At 36.7% G+C, this 19,429-nt stretch overlaps 1 protein-coding gene across 5 annotated transcripts in view; it reads left to right on the top strand.

The window, feature by feature from the left end:
* pleca (plectin a) overlaps window positions 1-19,429 on the top strand; it is a 123,197-nt gene that overhangs the window by 95,156 nt on the left and 8,612 nt on the right. For 3 of the 5 annotated variants that reach the window (XM_053491971.1, XM_053491976.1, XM_053491973.1), the window contains 25 exons: window positions 442-548; window positions 750-869; window positions 1,023-1,118; window positions 2,449-2,576; window positions 3,640-3,733; window positions 3,877-4,031; window positions 4,673-5,009; window positions 5,485-5,562; window positions 5,731-5,892; window positions 6,147-6,251; window positions 6,880-6,975; window positions 7,057-7,182; window positions 7,469-7,621; window positions 8,034-8,188; window positions 8,316-8,442; window positions 9,151-9,334; window positions 9,871-9,903; window positions 10,359-10,516; window positions 11,921-12,099; window positions 12,211-12,349; window positions 12,453-12,809; window positions 13,838-13,921; window positions 14,011-14,115; window positions 14,216-14,314; window positions 15,916-19,269. In XM_053491971.1, coding sequence (XP_053347946.1) covers window positions 442-548; window positions 750-869; window positions 1,023-1,118; window positions 2,449-2,576; window positions 3,640-3,733; window positions 3,877-4,031; window positions 4,673-5,009; window positions 5,485-5,562; window positions 5,731-5,892; window positions 6,147-6,251; window positions 6,880-6,975; window positions 7,057-7,182; window positions 7,469-7,621; window positions 8,034-8,188; window positions 8,316-8,442; window positions 9,151-9,334; window positions 9,871-9,903; window positions 10,359-10,516; window positions 11,921-12,099; window positions 12,211-12,349; window positions 12,453-12,809; window positions 13,838-13,921; window positions 14,011-14,115; window positions 14,216-14,314; window positions 15,916-19,269 — 6,731 coding nt within the window. The remainder of the gene's footprint in view (window positions 1-441; window positions 549-749; window positions 870-1,022; window positions 1,119-2,448; window positions 2,577-3,639; window positions 3,734-3,876; window positions 4,032-4,672; window positions 5,010-5,484; window positions 5,563-5,730; window positions 5,893-6,146; window positions 6,252-6,879; window positions 6,976-7,056; window positions 7,183-7,468; window positions 7,622-8,033; window positions 8,189-8,315; window positions 8,443-9,150; window positions 9,335-9,870; window positions 9,904-10,358; window positions 10,517-11,920; window positions 12,100-12,210; window positions 12,350-12,452; window positions 12,810-13,837; window positions 13,922-14,010; window positions 14,116-14,215; window positions 14,315-15,915; window positions 19,270-19,429) is intronic. The other 2 variants (XM_053491972.1, XM_053491975.1) reach the window with 1 other exon arrangement.

The raw sequence follows: 19,429 nt of genomic DNA on the forward strand, positions 1-19,429 counted from the left end.
AGCCACCTAGAGGTCATTAATTACAAATAAATAATTTTTAATTGTTTAAAATTCTTTCTGATTAAGTATTAACATTTAAAACATTACCAAACCTATTAAAACAAAGCCATGATATTTAAATGAGATGATTTTCTTTATTTATCCTAATCATGTTTGTTGATCAGATTTGTGGTTTCGCTCGGTGACGCCACAGACGATTTGAAACTGGGGTAGCTTTGTTAAGTTTGGAAATGGCTTTACTAGAGAGCCTATTGTCAGTGCATTTGAATGCATGCCATTCAAGACTGAGTAATGAACTGCAGTGTATACAGTGTGCTTGTATTTAAGTGATACACTAGTCCTGTTCATGTGAAGTATAATCACTATTCATATGTGGTATTATCCTACACCCTAGTCTTTAATTAATCCAGGGTGTTGTTTTTGTTTCCTCTTCTTGAGTAGATGTGGATGTGCCGCACCCTGACGAGAAGTCTATCATTACATACGTCTCCTCCCTGTACGATGTCATGCCCAGAGTTCCTGATGTTCAAGATGGAGTTCAGGCTAATGTGAGTCTCATTTTAACATGGAAAGGACATTAAATTATTTAATTATAATTAATATAATTATTTTATGAAGCTTAACAAGTAATTATTCTAATTGTATTGTATTAATTGTTACTAACTGTAACAATAAGTAAAGCATTAACAATGGAGACAAATTTAACTGTGTTAAGGTGTAATATAAAACGAGCCTGTGTTGTGTGTTAGGAGCTGGAACTACGCTGGCAGGAGTATTACGAGCTGGTCACCATGCTGCTGCAGTGGATCAGACACCATATTGTCATCTTTGAGCAGAGCAAGTTCCCCAGCAGTTATGAAGAAATTGAGGTCTCCTGCAAATTTGCAAATTAATTGCATGCAAATGCTCATATTGTATTGTATCGATGCATACTGTAATTATAGGTAGCTATTCATTATAAGTCAATGTAAGGTATTTGTATGAAGTGCAACAGATTTAAACCTTCTGTTATGATTTTCCAGGTCCTTTGGCGCCAGTTTCTCAAATTCAAGGAGACCGAGCTGCCAGCAAAGGAGGCTGACAAAAATCGCTCCAAACATATTTACAAGGCTTTTGAGGTATATATAATGCAGCATGTGGTATGTCTAATAAATGAACATATTGTACTAGGTCATAAATCATTTTGTTTGTAGTGTGTTGCATTAGTGTTTAGCCACCTTAAATTTTTACACCCTTTATAGTGTTATAACTTTAAACTGATATGGATTTAATTCAACATACATGGTTGCTTTTCTGACTTCTCAGCAAGCAGTAAAAATCCCAAGAACATCCCTAATGGCCCCCCAAAAATGTCTCCAAAAGTCTTTGTGTATGGTTTTCTTTATGTCCCCAGGAAGTTATTGTGGGACGTTAGCCTTTGGAGGACTGAATGTGAACATTCAGAGACGTTTAAATATTTATATAGCGAGAGCTCCACCTAGTGTTGTTATATATTTTTTACCCCATTTTTTTTGCGGCGGGTTGATATGACCGCTGCAGATGATATGACAAATGCATTGAAATTGCGCCACTTGGTTGGTTGGACACTTTCTTTGCTTAATAACATAAGCAAATGGTAGAGACAATAAATCTAGTGCACAGAAATACATCCTGTGAAAACCATGATGTTTAGGGAGGGGCATTCCCAGGACGTCCCTGCAACGTTCCAGAACTGACCTTTAAAAAAAAAAAAAAAAGAGTTTTGTTTTTTTTTGTTGTGGGACTAAAGGAGAGTGTTCCCTTAAGGCTATATTTACTTATAAATTGTGCAATGTTACACTGGAACCAAACTAGGCTCTTTAGTGGTCCTAATAACATTGCACAGAAAGCCTTTGGATGGGACAAAGTCTTATGAACTTCCAGTGGACATCCCCTTCTTGCTGGGTAACACCCTAATTAAATTGGTTTGAATTTCAGTTTACAGCTTCCTCAATCCAGAATGGTTACATTATACCTTTAATTTTCTAATAATTGACTCAGGTTTTTTCATTTACTCCAGGTTTTTAAAAGGGTGGATTAAAAAATGATTAATGGTTTTCATGAACTTCGCACCAGACTGGTTTTTATAGCTCTTTGTGATATGTGATACTGTTTTACTCCAGATGTAATTATTATCACAGACACACCTACAAATTATGTGCATTTTATTTTTTTTAATTGGAAATAGTTTTACCAAATTTGATTCCACCCTGACTCATCACCTTTTTTGTGTAAACTCATGACATATAAACCAAACTGTTACACTGAAAAAAGGTTGATACAGAATATCATACATATGCAAAACACTGATAATTAAGCATGTATGATGTCATGTACAAAAACACCACTGCATTTATTTTAAATGGTATTATTAATATGTATTTTCACATGGCGTATGTATTCAGCTTGACAGTGTGTTTTTATCCGCAGGGTGCAGTGCAGACTGGTCAGGTTAAGGTTCCCCCTGGTTACCACCCCATCGATGTGGAAAAGGAGTGGGGTCGACTTCATGCAGCCATACTTGAGCGGGAGCGACTGCTCAGGACTGAGTTTGAGCGGTAAGATCACTAACTAAATTGTTAGTGTCAAATTACACACTCTTTACTGGTGCTTTTAGACTGAACATTTAGGAACAGTAGGAAATAAATCTGCATCCACCATCTATCTTTTAAAAACTTTTATCTAATATAAAATTTACATGCCGTTTAATACTCCTCCAGCCATCGTAAACTACACTGTAAGGAATAAAACACTGTTGCCCTTGACAGTGAAGAAAATGGGTTTATTGTGTGCATGCTTTATACGCATGTTATTAAATGTGTTTTGGCGAATCAGAAAAAAGTATTTTTTACAAAAGCCCCCCCCCACCCGTCTTATCACAAGACAGTCTGTCTGCTGCTTCTTCAAAAGATAACAACATAGATGTCAGGAAGGAATAGACATAAAAAAAAAGAAAACACAAGCTGTGCCAAGACACGGGACAAAATAAGAAGCGTGCGTCGTCTCTTGCTAGTCATGGCGTTTGTGAACTACAGTCATGGATTGGAATATCTGCTGCACCACAAAAGGGTGTAAGTCTTTGATTATGTATGTGCTGTAATTATTGATAGTTAAGGCTGCATTCATTGTTTTGCATTTTGATAATGTATTTGTGCAACAACACTAAAGAGCATAGGTGGCTCAGTGGTAGGTCTGAAGTCTCAGGGTCAATTTCCAGCCGATGCCCAAACCCAGTCACTGGGTGGAGGGCATCCTTAGTGCCTGCATAGAATGGGAGGGTTGGGTCAGGAAGTGCATCCTGTGTAAAACCTGTGCCAAGTTATATGCTATTCGGATGGTCCGCTGTGGCGACCCCTTTATGGGAACAGCTGAAAACATAACTTGTGCAGGAAAAAGGTTAAAGGTTAAAATATTAACCAAAAATGTAGGCAGTCATTATCTAATCTTGTTAGAAAAAGGTGCATTAGAATCATTTCAGCAAGACTAAAACAAAAGAAAAGTGGTTACAATTATTTCACCTCGAGTCAAGCTGCGCGGCATCATCCTGTCCTCTGATATATTCCTAAAGCAGCAACACCTGTGATATAGAGTTGCATTAATGCGTGTGTGTAATGTGTGCAGTCTGGAGCGGCTCAAGAGGGTCGTCAGTAAGGTGCAGATGGAGTCTGGTGTGTGTGAGGAGCAGCTAAACCAGGTGGAGACAATGCTGCAGAGGGTGAGACACTCAATACAATCATATAACATGTAATATATAGTACAGGAAATATTGCTAACAGCTACCAATGCAAAAAAGGGCATTTATATGTTCATATAATTAACAAAAGCTATTTTAAACGAAAATAATTTCTGTTCCTGCAGGATGTGCGCTCTCTGGGAGCTGGAAAGCCTGTTCAGCATGCGGCAGAGATCGAAACAGATCTGGATAAAGCTGAGAACATGATTCGCCTCCTGTTCAACGATGTGCAGTTGCTAAAGGATGGGCGCCATCTGCAGGCGGAACAGATGTACAGGCGGTGAGTTCAGTCAAATCGTATAACATATAGTCTTTTATATAGAATTTTTTCTCAACATATCAAAAGATAGAGCTGGAAAGGATAAAAATAACTTTAGGTATATTTAGCAAACATTATACTATAAACATGACCCTGGATTATTTTTTTTATATATTTTACCATATTTATACAGTATTGGATACCGAGACATTGGTGGCTTGATGGTAGATGTATTTTGATGAAAATACTTCAAAAATGTTTAGATAATTTTGTTTAATTTTTAATTCACAAAATATCTTTGTTTTTTCAAACAATGTTTAAATTTTTTTTATGCAGTAGATTATTTGTATTATCGTAAAAAAAAAAAAAAAAAAATTACCCAAATTATTTCTTCGGAAACAAGAACATTTCCTGTTTAAATACCCGTGGTATACTGTAGTTATGCAAGATGTAAAAAGGTCCGTTTTAATTACATTATTTTTTTCTTAACAATAACAATTTTAATCACTTCTTGTAAACCTAAAAATTCAACATATTTTTTTTTATTATTGTTATTATTTTATTATTTTTTTAATAAAAAATATTTAACTTTTAATCAGCAATGTATATGAAGGTTGACGTCTGTACTAATCTTCACTTCACTTGCTGCATATTACTCTCAGGGTGTACCGTCTCCATGAGCATCTGGTAAACCTGCGCAGTGAGTACAACCTGCGTGTGAAGTCTGGTGTGACAGTGTCTCAGGTGCCCCTCACGCAGGTGTCCATGTCTCCAAGCCTGCAGCAGTCCCCTCAGCGGGCACGGCCTGAGCTAGATGAAGTCACGCTCCGTTACATTCAGGACCTGCTGGCCTGGGTGGAGGAAAACCAGAGGCGCATGGACAGTGCAGAGTGGGGAGCAGACTTGCCCTCCGTCGAGTCCCATCTGGGCAGCCATCGCGGACTCCATCAGTCTATCGAGGAGTTTAAATCTAAAATTGATCGTGCTCGGGCAGATGAGGTGAGTTTGTTGATTTCTGTATGGGAGTGCAGTAGTATGGAGTAGTCTCGATGGTGGATCATAATATGAAAATGGATAAATTGTAGTCGTCTAGTACTAGGAAATAGTTAAAGTTGCTACATAGTTGGACATACTGTAGTTGTACATTCCACATCATTAAATGTAATAATAAATAAATAAAAATACATCTAGATGCATTTTGTAATTAAAAAATATATATGATTATTGGAAACAAATGTGGTCGTTTAAAACGATATGGCTGTACTGTTATATAAAAAGAGTAACTCACCTTTGTATTATGCTAAATTGCATGACCCCATCATTGACTTTTTAACAATACAACACCAGCCCAAATGTTTCATTCTTTACTTAATATTTTCTACAAGGGCCTGCAAACATTATATTTCTAGTAGCAATTAAATCATCACCTAACCCTAACCCTGTCTCTCTGTCTTTTTTAATGTTGTCTCTTTAGAGTCAGTTAACCCCCGCCAGTAAACAAGCATACAGAGATTACTTGGGCAAGCTGGACTTACAGTACAACAAACTTCTGGTAGGTCTTCACCTGTGATCTCAGGTTTATTCTTTATTGAAAACATTAAACATTTCACTATGTGACAACTGCATAGTTATTTTATCATCAATGCATTAAGCTTAAATATTTGTAGTTTTTAGTTTAACAAATTTTTGCTGTCTTGTTTTATCCCTTGTTCTCTGATAGAATGGCTCAAAGGCTCGGTTGCGCAATCTGACTGGACTACACGCCTTTGTTGTAGCCGCTACTAAAGAGCTAATGTGGCTCAATGAGAAAGAGGAGGAAGAGGTGAACTATGACTGGAGTGACCGCAATACCAACATGACTGCCAAGAAGGATAATTACTCGGTATGACTAGTACCAAATACTTACATATAATTATTGTGATTTTGTGAATTATCGCTCATGTACTGACATTTTAAAAGGGATTTAGCATAATTAGGGTTTTAAGAGCATGATCCAAAGGGTTATAAGAATTATTTTCAATGTAACGTATATAGCATTATCGTGTGTTTGCTTAAATGCTGTAAATGGATTAAAAGAGAAAGAGGTTTGTGTTAGTGTGTGAAAATGAATGGAATGTAATGGATGTCATGTGACAGGGTCTGATGCGGGATCTGGAGCAGAGGGAGAAAAAAGTTAACACTGTTCAAGCAACTGGAGACAAACTACTGAAGGACGGCCATCCAGCTCGGAGCACTATAGAGGTAAGACACCTTGATATTAAGTGTATGCCTTGACTGAAAAGTAGGATTCTCAGTAGAATGACACACAGTTTAGTTATTATCAATCTAAACTGTATTAATACACAAAATCTGTTTCTGTATTGACCGTAAATCATTTGTGTTTGACTGATGGTTAGTAGTTAGTAACCTAGTAACCCACTGTAAGTATCTATCCAGTTACGGTAACTTCAAAGCACTTTTTGGATAAGTTGCTCTGGATAAGTGCGTCTGCCAAATGCCTAAATGTCGACAATTCTTTTTTTTCTATTAATTACTGTACTGTACTTAAATAAAGCTTTTTAACCATACATTTTCCAGCAAAACAATACAGTGGGTCCAAATGTATATTATTTTAGGCCTACTTGTTTTAAGTTGTTAAGAATGAGTTTTTTTTTTATTTTTATGATGATTATTTTTTATGATTTTCTATATTTTTATGATTAATGGCATGAGTGTGTTATCAAAGATGGAGAGAATCAGTTTTCAGTATTGTTCCACATTTAGTAAATAGCATTCCCTTTATAGGCCAACCCTCAAAAATAAACAGCACTATTACGTACATTCACAGTTAAGCTTTTTGAACACTCTTTATTTAACCATCTTTCTGTAGGCCTTCACTGCAGCTCTGCAGACTCAGTGGAGTTGGTTATTGCAGCTGTGCTGCTGCATTGAGACTCACCTCAAAGAGAACACTGCCTACTTCCAGGTATCTACTATAGAGTTATGTCAGTGATATCCCACGGTTTACAGCTATCAGAGCTAAGCCATTTTCCCCTCTGCTCAACAGTTCTTTGCAGATGTGAAAGAAGCAGAGGAGAAGATAAAGAAAATTCAAGAGACAATGAAGAAGAAATATATTTGTGACCGATCCATTACTGTGACACGACTGGAGGATCTTCTGCAGGATGCTGCGGTGAGTGTTCTACATTTACACATTGCATGTTTTCATCTAGCAGGTGTATCAGTACAAAGTGAGAGTTCGGCTGTTTCAGGATGTGAGCTCATAACTTTCCATTACCGATCTAGGCAACAGTTTGCTACGATGTAATCATAGCAACGGATTTCATCCATACTGTATCTAAAACGTTTAAAATATAGTTCTTGTGATTATAATCACCCTAGATTCTATTAAGCCTTGATGGGCCTTGATGGGAACCTTTTACGAAAATAATATAAGAATTATCTGTTTTTACCCGTAGGATGAAAAGGAACATCTTGCAGAGTTCAAGACACATCTGGACGGCCTAAACAGGAGAGCCAAGAATATCATTCAGCTAAAACCCAGAAATCCTGCCTCTCCGGTGAAGGGCAAATTGCCAATTCAGGCTGTGTGTGATTTCAAACAAATGGAGGTATGAAAAATATAATAAATATTTGTTATATAAATATAAATATAAATATGTTACATAAAAAGTTTCTTTTTTATTATTTTTTTCTTTTTTTATTAATGTCAAGTGAAGGACTGACTTAAGAGCTGCTATAGCATAAGTGATAACAGGAAATAACTTGTCCCACAACATTAAATGTGACTATAAATTAATAGAAAGTACTAAATATCATGCATTTAATACAGATACGTTAAAATAAAAGAACAAATAAAATAGATGTTTATTCATGTGGAATCCAAATCAGTCTCTATCATAATTAGTTTTATCTAGTCTTTTTTCTATATTTGTGATATCCAAAATGATAGTTTAAACATATCATATACATTATTTAGGATGATTCATTTACTTTACTGATATAGTCTATTTTTTGTCCTAGATTACAGTACACAGGGGAGATGAGTGTGTGTTATTAAACAACTCCCAGCCCTTTAAGTGGAAGGTGCGGAGCGCGAGTGGAAGTGAAGCCACGGTGCCATCCATCTGCTTCATCGTCCCACCTACCAACAAGGAAGCTGTAGAAAGCTGCGCGGGGTAAAGACATGCTTTTGCTTGGACTTTTTATTAAGTAGAGATATTTCCTTGTGTGTTATATTCGTGCTGTTGGTTGCTCTTTAAGAGGATTAGTAATTTTTTTATATTTTATTTTGTGATCCTTTAGTCTGGATGCAAGTCTACAGAAGCTGATGATCCTCTGGCAGAAGTTGCATGTGGACATGAAGAGTCTCCTGTCCTGGCAATATCTCATGAGAGACATCCAGTTCATCAATTCATGGAACTTTCTTATGGTTAGAAACATATTTGCAGAGCTCAAATTAATGAAATGGTGCTTTTATTAATTTATGCTTATGGGGACGTTTAAGGTGGGTGGTCCACATAAATAAATAGAAATCGGTATAATTGGTGATATAGTTAAAGACATTTTCTTTGTGCACGCCAAAATAAGAACTTTTTATTTTATTTTTTTTAGCTCAGTTGAATTAAGACAGAATCAAGTGTTGATGAATTTGCACTTAGTTGGTAATATGTCAAGTTAGACTTTTTTTGTTCTGTTACTCAAAGAACAAATTTGATTCCTTAGATCCGATTAATTAAAAAAAAAAACTTTTACAATTTACTGTGGTATAAGAAGAATAAAACACTTTAGAGTAACTTATTTCTCTATACCAGCATTCCTGTCATGTTTTGTTTTTTATGTATACCAGTATGAATTTTCCCTTATAATCTAAATAAATGGTTTACCTTTTTATAGTGGACCACTTTTCCCCACAGGTTTATTTTAATATATTTTATATACCAGACATAGCGTATTTATTTTTTCTCCATGCACCCTGTGGTGGCCATTTGTGAACTGAGGATTTCAGAATCATAGCAGATATAAATGCCATTGTACAAATACTATAATCTGGAAATATAATATGTGGAATTGTTTCTAAAGTTACTTATATGATTTATTTAAGTAATTTTAAAGTATATATTTTTTTCCTTTACTTTAGTTTAAGACTCTGAAGGTGGAGGAGTACCGTCTGACTCTGAAAAACTTGGAGCAGCACTATCAGATCTTTATGCGTGACAGCCAGGATTCAGAGTTATTTGGCGCGGATGAGCGCATACAGGCCGAGAGTGCTTATAACAATGCTTCACAGCATTACGACAACCTGCTGCGAACAGTGGAGCAAGGTGAGCATTTATTCGTGTGACTCTTTAAAATGCCTTAATGGATAAAGGATTCTTTTATTGCATTAGTTGCGATTGATCCATATCTAACTTTTCATTAATAAACTTTAATTAACATACGTTAATTAATATATGATATGAAAATTTCAGCATAAGCATTTATCCATGAAAACTAATGTTACTATAAATAAGGGTAGGAAACCCTACTGTAAAATATTACCAATTAATGTAGGTGTAAAAGAGTTATAATAAACCAACAAAGACATGGTGCTGTATATAGAGAGGTAAGGTTGAGAACACACTAGGTTTTAGAACATTTTTTTAACACCAATAATCACTTTATCATTTTTGATCATTTGATTTTGATTTTACATGAACACTCTGCTATAACCAGGGAGTCCATTTTTCCTACCTTATTGTAAATAAATTATAGTATAGATGTAAAATCAAAGTGGAAAATTTAACCACCCCAATCTAATCTCCCTGATGATAGCACTTAATTCATACATCAAACTATAACTGTACATTTCATGTTTCAGAACCACTCACCACTTCTAAAGAAAAAGTTGCTGGTAAAGATTACAGATTGGATTGGAAATTTGACTAACTGCATTCCTTGTCAATCTTGGCATTGTGTTCTGTCTTTTTTTTAAATTAATTTACATCTGCATATTAGTTATCCATTTCAGTGTGTATTTGTGTGTATTTATAGTCCTTTAGTATGAGCATGACTACTTGCTACATGCATGGATCCATTAAACAGTTTACTTCAGTTTGATGTTTTGCATGAAGCTTACAGTTCATAAGTAAAAACATGATTCCTTGTAGAACTGGAAAGAGATAAAAGAGTCTAATTTTGGAGAGATTTACTAACATAATTTTTTTTTATTTTATTATTAAGGTTGAATGAACTGCCATAAAAAAAATGTTTTCAGTGGTGCCTGTGTGCTTTAACTTTCATCTAATGTACTTTTGCATGTCTGGTTTAACACAATGTTGGTGAGAATCAATTATCTTGCCTGTGCAGGAGAGCAGGATGAGTCTGTGTGTAAAAGCTACATCACTCAAATAAAGGACCTACGGTTGAGACTTGAGGGATGCGAGTCACGCATGATCAGTCGCCTCAGGCAGCCGGTGGACAAAGAGCCACTGAAAGCCTGTGCACAGAGGACCACTGAACACAAGGTATGGTACTTTTTTAAGCATGGATAGAAAAAAATTATAATTTTCAAATGTGTGTGTCAATTTGGGGAAAAAACAGACAGACAGTGTTCAAACAAACAAAAACCTCTAATTTGTGTAAAATAGTAGTTTAGTCTACAACAGACTGAAACAGTATAAAACCACTATTTTTAAATGTTTAAATAAACATGTTTTAATAAAAAATAACATGTAAGTGTTTTTAAGAACTTTTTAATTCTTCCTGCAAAAATCAGATTAGGTAAGGAGTGATGCACTGAAAAAAGGAATACTGTATTCATGTCATTCCTGTCATATATAAATTTAAGCCAACATAAATAGTGATTAGAAATACAAATAAAATAAAACAATTGTTAAAAACTGTAGTTTTGGTTAAACTATAACATAGAATTAAATGCATTACCAACCTAATGCATTTTAATAAACGGGATCTTGACTCCTCTAATTAAGGGATGGTTAGCCTGGAATGCAGCGGTGAGCATGAATGCCACCTGGAAAAGTAGGGATATCAGCACTGCAACTAAAGCCAGGCAAGTTAGTTTGATCGTCTTCCCTATAATGACCTATGATTGCAGACAATTATGATTACAAACAAAAGAAGAATAACCAAAATTGAGTTGTGGTTCTGGAGGAGACTCTTGTGCATCCCATGCACAGCGAGAATCACCAACAGAGAAGTCCTGGAGCATTTTAAGCTAAAGACTTTGTTAAAGCATTTCAAGCTAAAGACTTTGTTAAAGCATTTCAAGCTAAAGACTTTGTTAAAGCATATCAAGCCAAAGACCTTGTAAGAATTGTTAAAGCAAGGACATTGACTTAATATGCTCCAGGATCTCTCTGTTGGTGATTCTCTATAGTCATGCTATTTTGTCCATGTCATGTGCAACAGTTTAATTGGAAAGGTAGTCATGCCATCAATAGTTAGAAGAAGTTGGAGAAAAAGCCAACTTCTTTCACTTCAAAAACTTTTTGGCTTGATCCTGTCAAATTGGATCGCAACATGAGTGTAGGTGAACTGAAAGAAGCAGTGATCAGTAGGATGGTCCATCGAATGACCGAAAATAGGCCTTGATTGAATGGAGAAATGAATAAATGAATGAAAGAATTAGAGAGCGAGAAAAAATATAACTATAATAAACGTAATGCAGGTAATACTATAACCATTTGTTTAGAACATGAGAGGACACCCATTGACCCAAGACATCAAAGTAGCATTTAAATAAAGACATTTAAGTGCATTAAAAGTGTAAGTGCTCTGATAACATTTGATAACTGCGTCTACTACTGAAACCATAATGAGCACTATTGTATAACTATTCTAATCATGTTACCTTTTCATTTCAAAGTTCCATGATTTCATTAAAATCCCCCTTTATTTCCTCCGAACAGAATATGCAGACTGAGTTGGACGGCATTAAGAATGACCTAGATGCAGTAGTTAAGCAGAGTGAAGCAGCACTAGCTTCCTCTCAGCAGTCCACCTCAACACCTGCCCTACGCTCCGAGCTAGACATCACGCTAAAGAAGATGGCACATGTTTACAGTCTCTCCTCTGTCTACCTGGACAAGTTAGTCATTATATATTTCTTTTTTATTATTATCATTTAAAAATGGGAGTTCTCAGCTCTATGAATATCACCCTATATGGAAGTCATGCTAACTATTTTTATTTGTTTCAGGCTAAAGACCATCGACTTGGTAATACGCAGCACACAAGGGGCTGAAGATGTTCTCAGGAAGTATGAGAACCAGCTTCGTGATGTCCACAAAGTACCTGCGAATGAAAAAGAGCTGGAGTCCAACCTAACACAGCTAAAGGTACAGTATAATACCACAAAGTGGCTACTAATAGAAATTAGATTTTTATCAACCCACAAGATCTGGATAATAATAAACCGCTTTATTTCTCTTTTAACTCTAGAAACTGTGCTCAGACGCAGAGTCTGATAAGCCAGTGTTTGACCGTCTGGAGGCTGAGCTCCAAGATGCAGTGGCGGTAAACGAGCAAATGTCCCGTGTACACAGTGAACGGGATGCTGAGTTGGATCACTATATGCAGTTAGTAGCAAGCCTAAAAGAGCGCTGGGAGGCCGTGTTCGCCCAGTTCAAGCTGCGCCAGAGGGAACTGGACCTACTGGGTAGGCAGATGCAAAACTATAGACAGAGCTATGACTGGCTCATTCAGTGGATTACAGATGCCAAGCAAAGGCAAGAAAAGATCCAGACCTTTCCCATCAGTGATATCAAAGATCTTAAAGAACAACTGGCCCAGGAGCAGGTATGTGCCATGAGTCATTATTAGTGGTCTTTAGTATAGTGTGCAAAGGCAGGTTGTTTGTCGTATTTGATCATTTAATTTCACAGCACTGTCATGGTTTTGTTTAATTTTCTGTAGCAGCTCTGGCAGTGTATTTGCCTGCAAGGATTATGGGCTCCATGTTCTCATTGTAATACATTATTGTTTCTGTATTTACAACTAACACAGGGACTTGTATTGTGGGCACTCACATAAATACATAAAAAACAAGGATACTATATTAAATATTTAGAATTTTTAGTATCTTATGTCTATACCTGTTAGAAGAATGTCTTCAGGATAAAAGGGCTTTGTAGTTTTTCCGTAACATGACTAATGATCTATGTGTGTCAATCATAATGGAAATTATTGAATGAAATATTCATAGTTGTTATAACATTTTCACGTGATAACATGATTTACAGCTATTCTAGAACATTAACCATAATTAAATAAATGTTCATATATAATTAATATAAACATTAATTAGTGTATTACATGGCATGATGGCTTAGTGGTTAGCATAGTTGCCTCACACCTTCAGGGCATTGCATGTCCTCCCTTTGCTTGGTGGATTTCCTCATACAGTCCAAAGACATGCATAATGAAAATTATGCATTCATTCTGGGTTAATTGGTGTTAACTGGTGTTTCCAAATTGCCAGTAGTGTCTGATTGGGTGTGTGAGTATAAGCACGTGTCTGTAATGGGTTGACACCCCATTCAGGGTGTACCCCATCCTGTGCCCCGAGTTCCCTGGGATAGGTTCCAGACCCCATGAGCCTGTACTGGATACGTGGAATCAATAACAGATGGCTGGTTTGTTGTGATATAAGATAAGAATTAAAAATGAAAGAACTAGAGTTGGGCAATGTGAACAATCTATGTCAGTTAATAAAAACGTTATGCCCACTTTTGCATTGCTTTTGGTACAGCCCTGGGACTTTATTTAATACGTTAGCTAGTGTTAATTAACTGTGGCTTTCTATTCTGAACAATCACTATTAACAGAAACTCCTCGGAGAGATTGAAAACAACAAAGAAAAAGTGGACGAATGTCAAAAATATGCTAAGGCCTACATTGATACAGTAAAGGTAAGCATTTAAAGTGCCATTATTTTACAGATATTATTAGATATAGATATAGATTTTTAGCAGCATATTTAAAACATGCTCCTTTCCAGGATCATGAACTTCAGCTGGTAACATATAAAGCACTGGTGGAGCCTATTGCCTCACCTCTGAAAAAAATTAAGGTTGAGTCTGCATCAGACGACATCATCCAAGAGGTATTTTCAACTCTTTTTTTTCTTAGACTTTCTACATTTATGATTTACATACTTTAAAAGGAACAATTGTACTTGAAATGTGTTGTAAATTATCTTTCAGTACGTCACGCTCAGAACACGCTACAGTGAGCTCTTGACCCTGGCGAGCCAGTATATTAAGTTTATCATAAATACCCAACGACGCCTAGAGGATGAAGAGGTAAGAGTCAAACAGTGTCAGAAGACAAAGTATTATGGCACATACAGTGCCTTGCATAAGTATTCATCCCTCTTGTGTACATACACAATGGTATGTTTTGGGTAAAATCAATTCAGTTTTGTCAGGGGGTGAATATTTATGCAATACACTGTTCTTCTTATTGTTTTCGTCTTCATGAGACACAATTTCGAATGGAATTCCTTTTAGTTTAATTGAATTAGATTATGCTTTATTTAAATGTTAAGAGATTTTTATTTTTGTAGTTTGTGCTACACACTGCTTGCACACAGCCTCTGTACGATAGCAGACAAGGTGCTCACCTAGGACACGAGTAGCGCTAAACACTAGTGGTGCAGCACTTTCCATTTTCCTAATACTTTCCCTTATTATCTGTTAATATCTTATTTTCTGTGCACAAAATATGTAGGGATGGATTTTACTTATTTTTGCCATACAAAGGTAACTGTTTGTCGATAGCTATTAGTTACCCTGACACAAACTCAAAACATCATCTACCAAATACGGCTTGCACTTTTTATACCAGCAGACACCATTAAACACAGGATGGTGTGATATCCCTAATTCTGAAATTCATTTCTTAAAAAAACTGAAATAACACTTTATTTCTTCTTTGCTTGTGCTATTCTGTTTCTCAGTTAGATAAAGCTTCAAGTTGAATGTCATATTTCCCTAAAATATTTTTTGTTATGAGAAGCACAATTTTGTTCTCTATTCCTTTTTCCTTTCTAACTTGCATTTCTGCTTGTTTGCTTCTCTATATGGCTTGCCAGTGCTTTATCATGATGAATGTTTGTCATTTTTGGGCGCTAATGAGGTAAATTTTCCACCGCATCGTCATCCTAATTGAATTTAGCAAGCACATTACAGACTCTCACAATGATACATGACTCTTTTTTTTTTTTTTTTTTTTTTTTCAAATATTGTCCGCTTAAAGAATTGAAAAAATCTACTATCCAAAATTCGGAGTCATGTACCACTATGACATTCATCAGATGCATTTTTATTTATGTTTTCAGTAGAATATTTATTTTCCCGTTGCTTTATTTGCTGCATCACTAGACTGGATAATGGCATAATATGAACAAAATCAAATTGACAAAACATTTCAGGATTTAGCAAATCTTTACAATTTTACTTTTACTTTCTAAATAAAAAACAGAAAATTAATATACGTTTAATGACAAGCTTTGGACTAAATTACTGTAAATTATGTAAAGCTTTCTTACTTCACATTTTCGAGTTCTAGGTAGAATATTTGTACTGGTGAATCATGTTATACTTCGTGATTATTTTCCAAGTGATCCCTGGATGTAACACCACGATAGCATGATTTCATTAGTATTCCAGTTGTTTTCTTGTGCTGTGAAGTGATTGTGTCTCATTATTTGTGCCATAATAGTGATTTAAAGTGTCTTTTGTAACCATGTAACACCCCACCTATAAAATTTACATTTTTTATGGATTTAACGTTTTAATTACTAAATTATTATTTTTTTAATTCAGAGATAACCCAGATATATCATGTAACCTTTCATAACACTGTCTTATATTTACATTACCCTTTTTTCCCTGAATAACAGAAAGCTACAGAAAAGCTTAAAGAGGAAGAGAGAAAAAAGATAGCTGAAATGCAGGCCGAGTTAGAAAAACAGAGACAGCTCGCAGAATCTCATTCGAAGGCCATTGCAAAAGCAGAGCAAGAGGCTGAAGACTTGAAGCTGAAGATGAAAGAGGAGGTCAGCAAAAGACAAGTTTTCGCAGTTGACTCTGAAAAACAGAAGCAAAACATCCAGCAGGAACTACAAGAACTCAGAAATCTCTCAGACCAGGAGATTAAGGCAAAAAGCCAACGAATCGAAGAGGTCCTGCTAAGCCGAACCAAGATCGAGGAGGAGATCCGCATAATCCGACTTCAGCTAGAGACAACCGTAAAACAGAAATCAACTGCTGAAGCTGAACTTCAGCAGCTCAGGGATAAAGCATCAGAGGCTGACAGACTTAGAAAAGCTGCCCAGGAAGAAGCAGAAAAGCTAAGGAAACAAGTGAATGATGAGGCGCAGAAAAAACGTAAGGCGGAAGAAGAGCTCAAACAAAAATCTGATGCAGAGAAGGAAGCTGCTAAGCAGAAACAAAAGGCCATGGAGGACCTTGAAAAGTACAAACTGCAAGCAGAGGAGGCGGAGAGGCGCATGAAGGAGGCTCAACTGGAAAAGGATAGGCAGATTAAAGTGGTTGAAGAGGTTGCGCAGAAGAGCGCTGCCACGGAGCTGCAGAGTAAGCGCCTTTCTTTTGCAGAAAAAACAACAAAATTGGAGGAATCACTGAAACAAGAGCAAGGCACAGTTATACAGTTACAGGAGGAGGCAGAGCTTTTAAAAAAGCAACAAGCTGAAGCTGATAAAGCAAGAGAAGAAGCTGAGAAGGAACTGGAAATGTGGAGACAGAAAGCCAACGAAGCTCTTCGTTTAAGGCTTCAGGCTGAGGAAGAGGCCCAGAAGAAGAGCACTGCACAAGAGGAGGCTGAGAAGCAGAAAGAGGAAGCGAAGCAAGAGGCAAAGAGAAGGGCTAAAGCTGAAGAGCTTGCTCTTAAACAAAAGGAGATCGCAGAGAAAGAGCTTGAAAAACAAAGAAAAGAAGCCGAAGAAACTGCTCAACAAAAGCTTTCAGCAGAACAGGAACTTATCCGCTTGAAACTGGATTCCGATCATGCTCAGCAGCAAAGGGCTCTACTAGATGATGAACTGCAGAGGTTGAAAAATGAAGTGAACACAGCTGTAAACCAGAAAAAACAACTAGAAGATGAGCTTTCCAATGTAAGAAAGGAGATGGAAATTGTCATCCAACTGAAAGTCAAAGCTGAAAAAGAGTCCATGTCAAACACTGAAAAGAGCAAGCAGCTCCTTGAATCTGAGGCAAGCAAAATGAGGGAGCTTGCTGAGGAGGCCACCAAACTAAGATTAATTGCTGAGGAAGCAAAGAAACAAAGGCAGCTCGCAGAAGATGAAGCAGCCCAACAGAGAGCAGAAGCTGCAAAGATTCTCAAAGAAAAGCTGGCTGCCATCGATGAGGCGACTCGTGTGAAAACTGAGGCTGAGATCGCATTAAAAGAAAAGGAGGCTGAAAATGAGCGTCTGAAAAGAAAAGCTGAGGATGAAGCCTATCAAAGGAAGCTCCTAGAAGACAAAGCAGATCAACATAAGCAAGATATTGAAGAAAAGATTAATCAGTTAAAGACATCTTCTGATGCTGAATTAGGAAGACAGAAGGAAATTGTTGAGGAAATCCTAAAGCAAAAGAAAGTGGTTGAAGAAGAGATTCATATTTTGAAACTCAACTTTAAAAAGGCATCAACTGGAAAGCAAGACCTTGAAGATGAGCTGCAGAAGCTAAAGACCATCGCAGACGAGACTCAGAAAAGTAAAGTAAAAGCAGAAGAAGAGGCAGAGAAATTTAGGAATCTTGCATTAGAAGAGGAGAAGAAAAGAAAAGAAGCAGAAGATAAAGTAAAAAAGATTTCAGCTGCTGAAGAAGAGGCAGCAAGGCAGTGTCTGGCTGCTCAACAAGAAGCTGAGCGTCTTAAAAAGAAAGCTGAAGAGGTTAAACAGCAGAAGGATAATGCTGACAAGGAAGCTGAAAAACAGATCATTTTAGCTAAAGAAGCAGCACAAATGTATACTGCTGCTGAACAGAAAGCCCAGAATGTCCTTGCCCAACAGAAGGAGGACAGCCTTGCTCAAATTAAGCTAATGGAAGAGTATGAGAAGGCAAAGAAATTAGCTGATGATGCAGCAAAGGCCAAAGAAAATGCTGAAAAAGAAGCTGCTCTGTTTCGTCAAAAAGCAGATGAGGCAGAATGCCAAAAACAAGCTGCTGAAGCAGAGGCAGCTAAACAGGCCAAAGCTCAGGAGGATGCTGAAAAACTGAGAAAAGAAGCTGAAACAGAAGCTTCCAAACGTGCTAAAGCAGAAAAAGATGCATTAAAACAGAAACAGAAAGCTGAGAAAGAGATGGCCAAGCATAAACAACTTGCTGAGACAACCTTGAAGCAGAAATCTAAGGTTGAGCAAGAGTTAGGTGAAGTAAAAAAGCAACTCGATGAGACAGACAAACAGAAATGTGTCTTGGATGATGAACTGAAAAGACTTAAGGATGAGGTCAGTGATGCTATTAAGCAGAAAGCAGAGGTGGAAGAAGAGCTGGCTAAAATCAAACTTCAGATGGAGAAATTAGTTAAATCGAAGATCAAAATTGAGGCAGAAAATCAGCAACTTATGGAAAAAGATAAGGAGGTCACAAAGAAATTGCTTGAGGAAGAGGCTGAGAATATGAAAAAGCTGGCTGAAGAGGCTACACGGCTTAGTGCTGATGCACAAGAAGCTTCAAGGCTAAGACAAATCGCAGAGTCAGACCTCGCTCAACAGAGGGAGCTAGCTGACAAGATGCTCAAGGAGAAGATGTTAGCTATTCAGGAAGCAAACAAGCTAAAGGCTGAGGCTGAGAATCTCCAGAAACAAAAAGACAAGGCTCAGGAAGAAGCCCAAAAACTACTAGAAGCCAAAAAAGAGATACAACAGCGTTTAGAGCAAGAGACAGTGGACTTCCAGAAATCCTTGGAAGCAGAGCGCAAGAAACAGCAAGAAGTAACTGCTGAGGCTGAGACCCTAAAACTCAGAGTAATCGAGCTGAGCAATGCACAGTTGAAGGCAGAGGAAGAAGCTAACAAATTCAAAAAACAGGCAGATGAAATAAGAACCCGTTTGATTGAAACTGAAAGAGAGACTTCAGAAAAATTTACTGTTGTAGAGAAATTGGAAGTGGAGAGGTTGGCGAGCACCAAAGAGGCAGATGACCTGCGTAAAGCAATTGCTGAGCTGGAAAAAGAAAAGGAGAAACTGAAAAAAGAGGCAACTGATTTACAAAATAAAGCAAAAGAGGTATTCTCATATAATAACCTTTCTATTTTCTAAATTCCTTAAATATAACATTATTCTTTTCACTTAATAAAGTAACACTTAATTTTAAGATCTATACCTTTTACTCTATTACTAATGACTTTTTTATGATAACAGTTCCATGCAAACTATTGCAAATTAT

Source organism: Clarias gariepinus, chromosome 3 (assembly GCF_024256425.1).
Source record: "Clarias gariepinus isolate MV-2021 ecotype Netherlands chromosome 3, CGAR_prim_01v2, whole genome shotgun sequence".
NCBI classification, from domain to species: Eukaryota; Metazoa; Chordata; class Actinopteri; order Siluriformes; family Clariidae; genus Clarias; species Clarias gariepinus.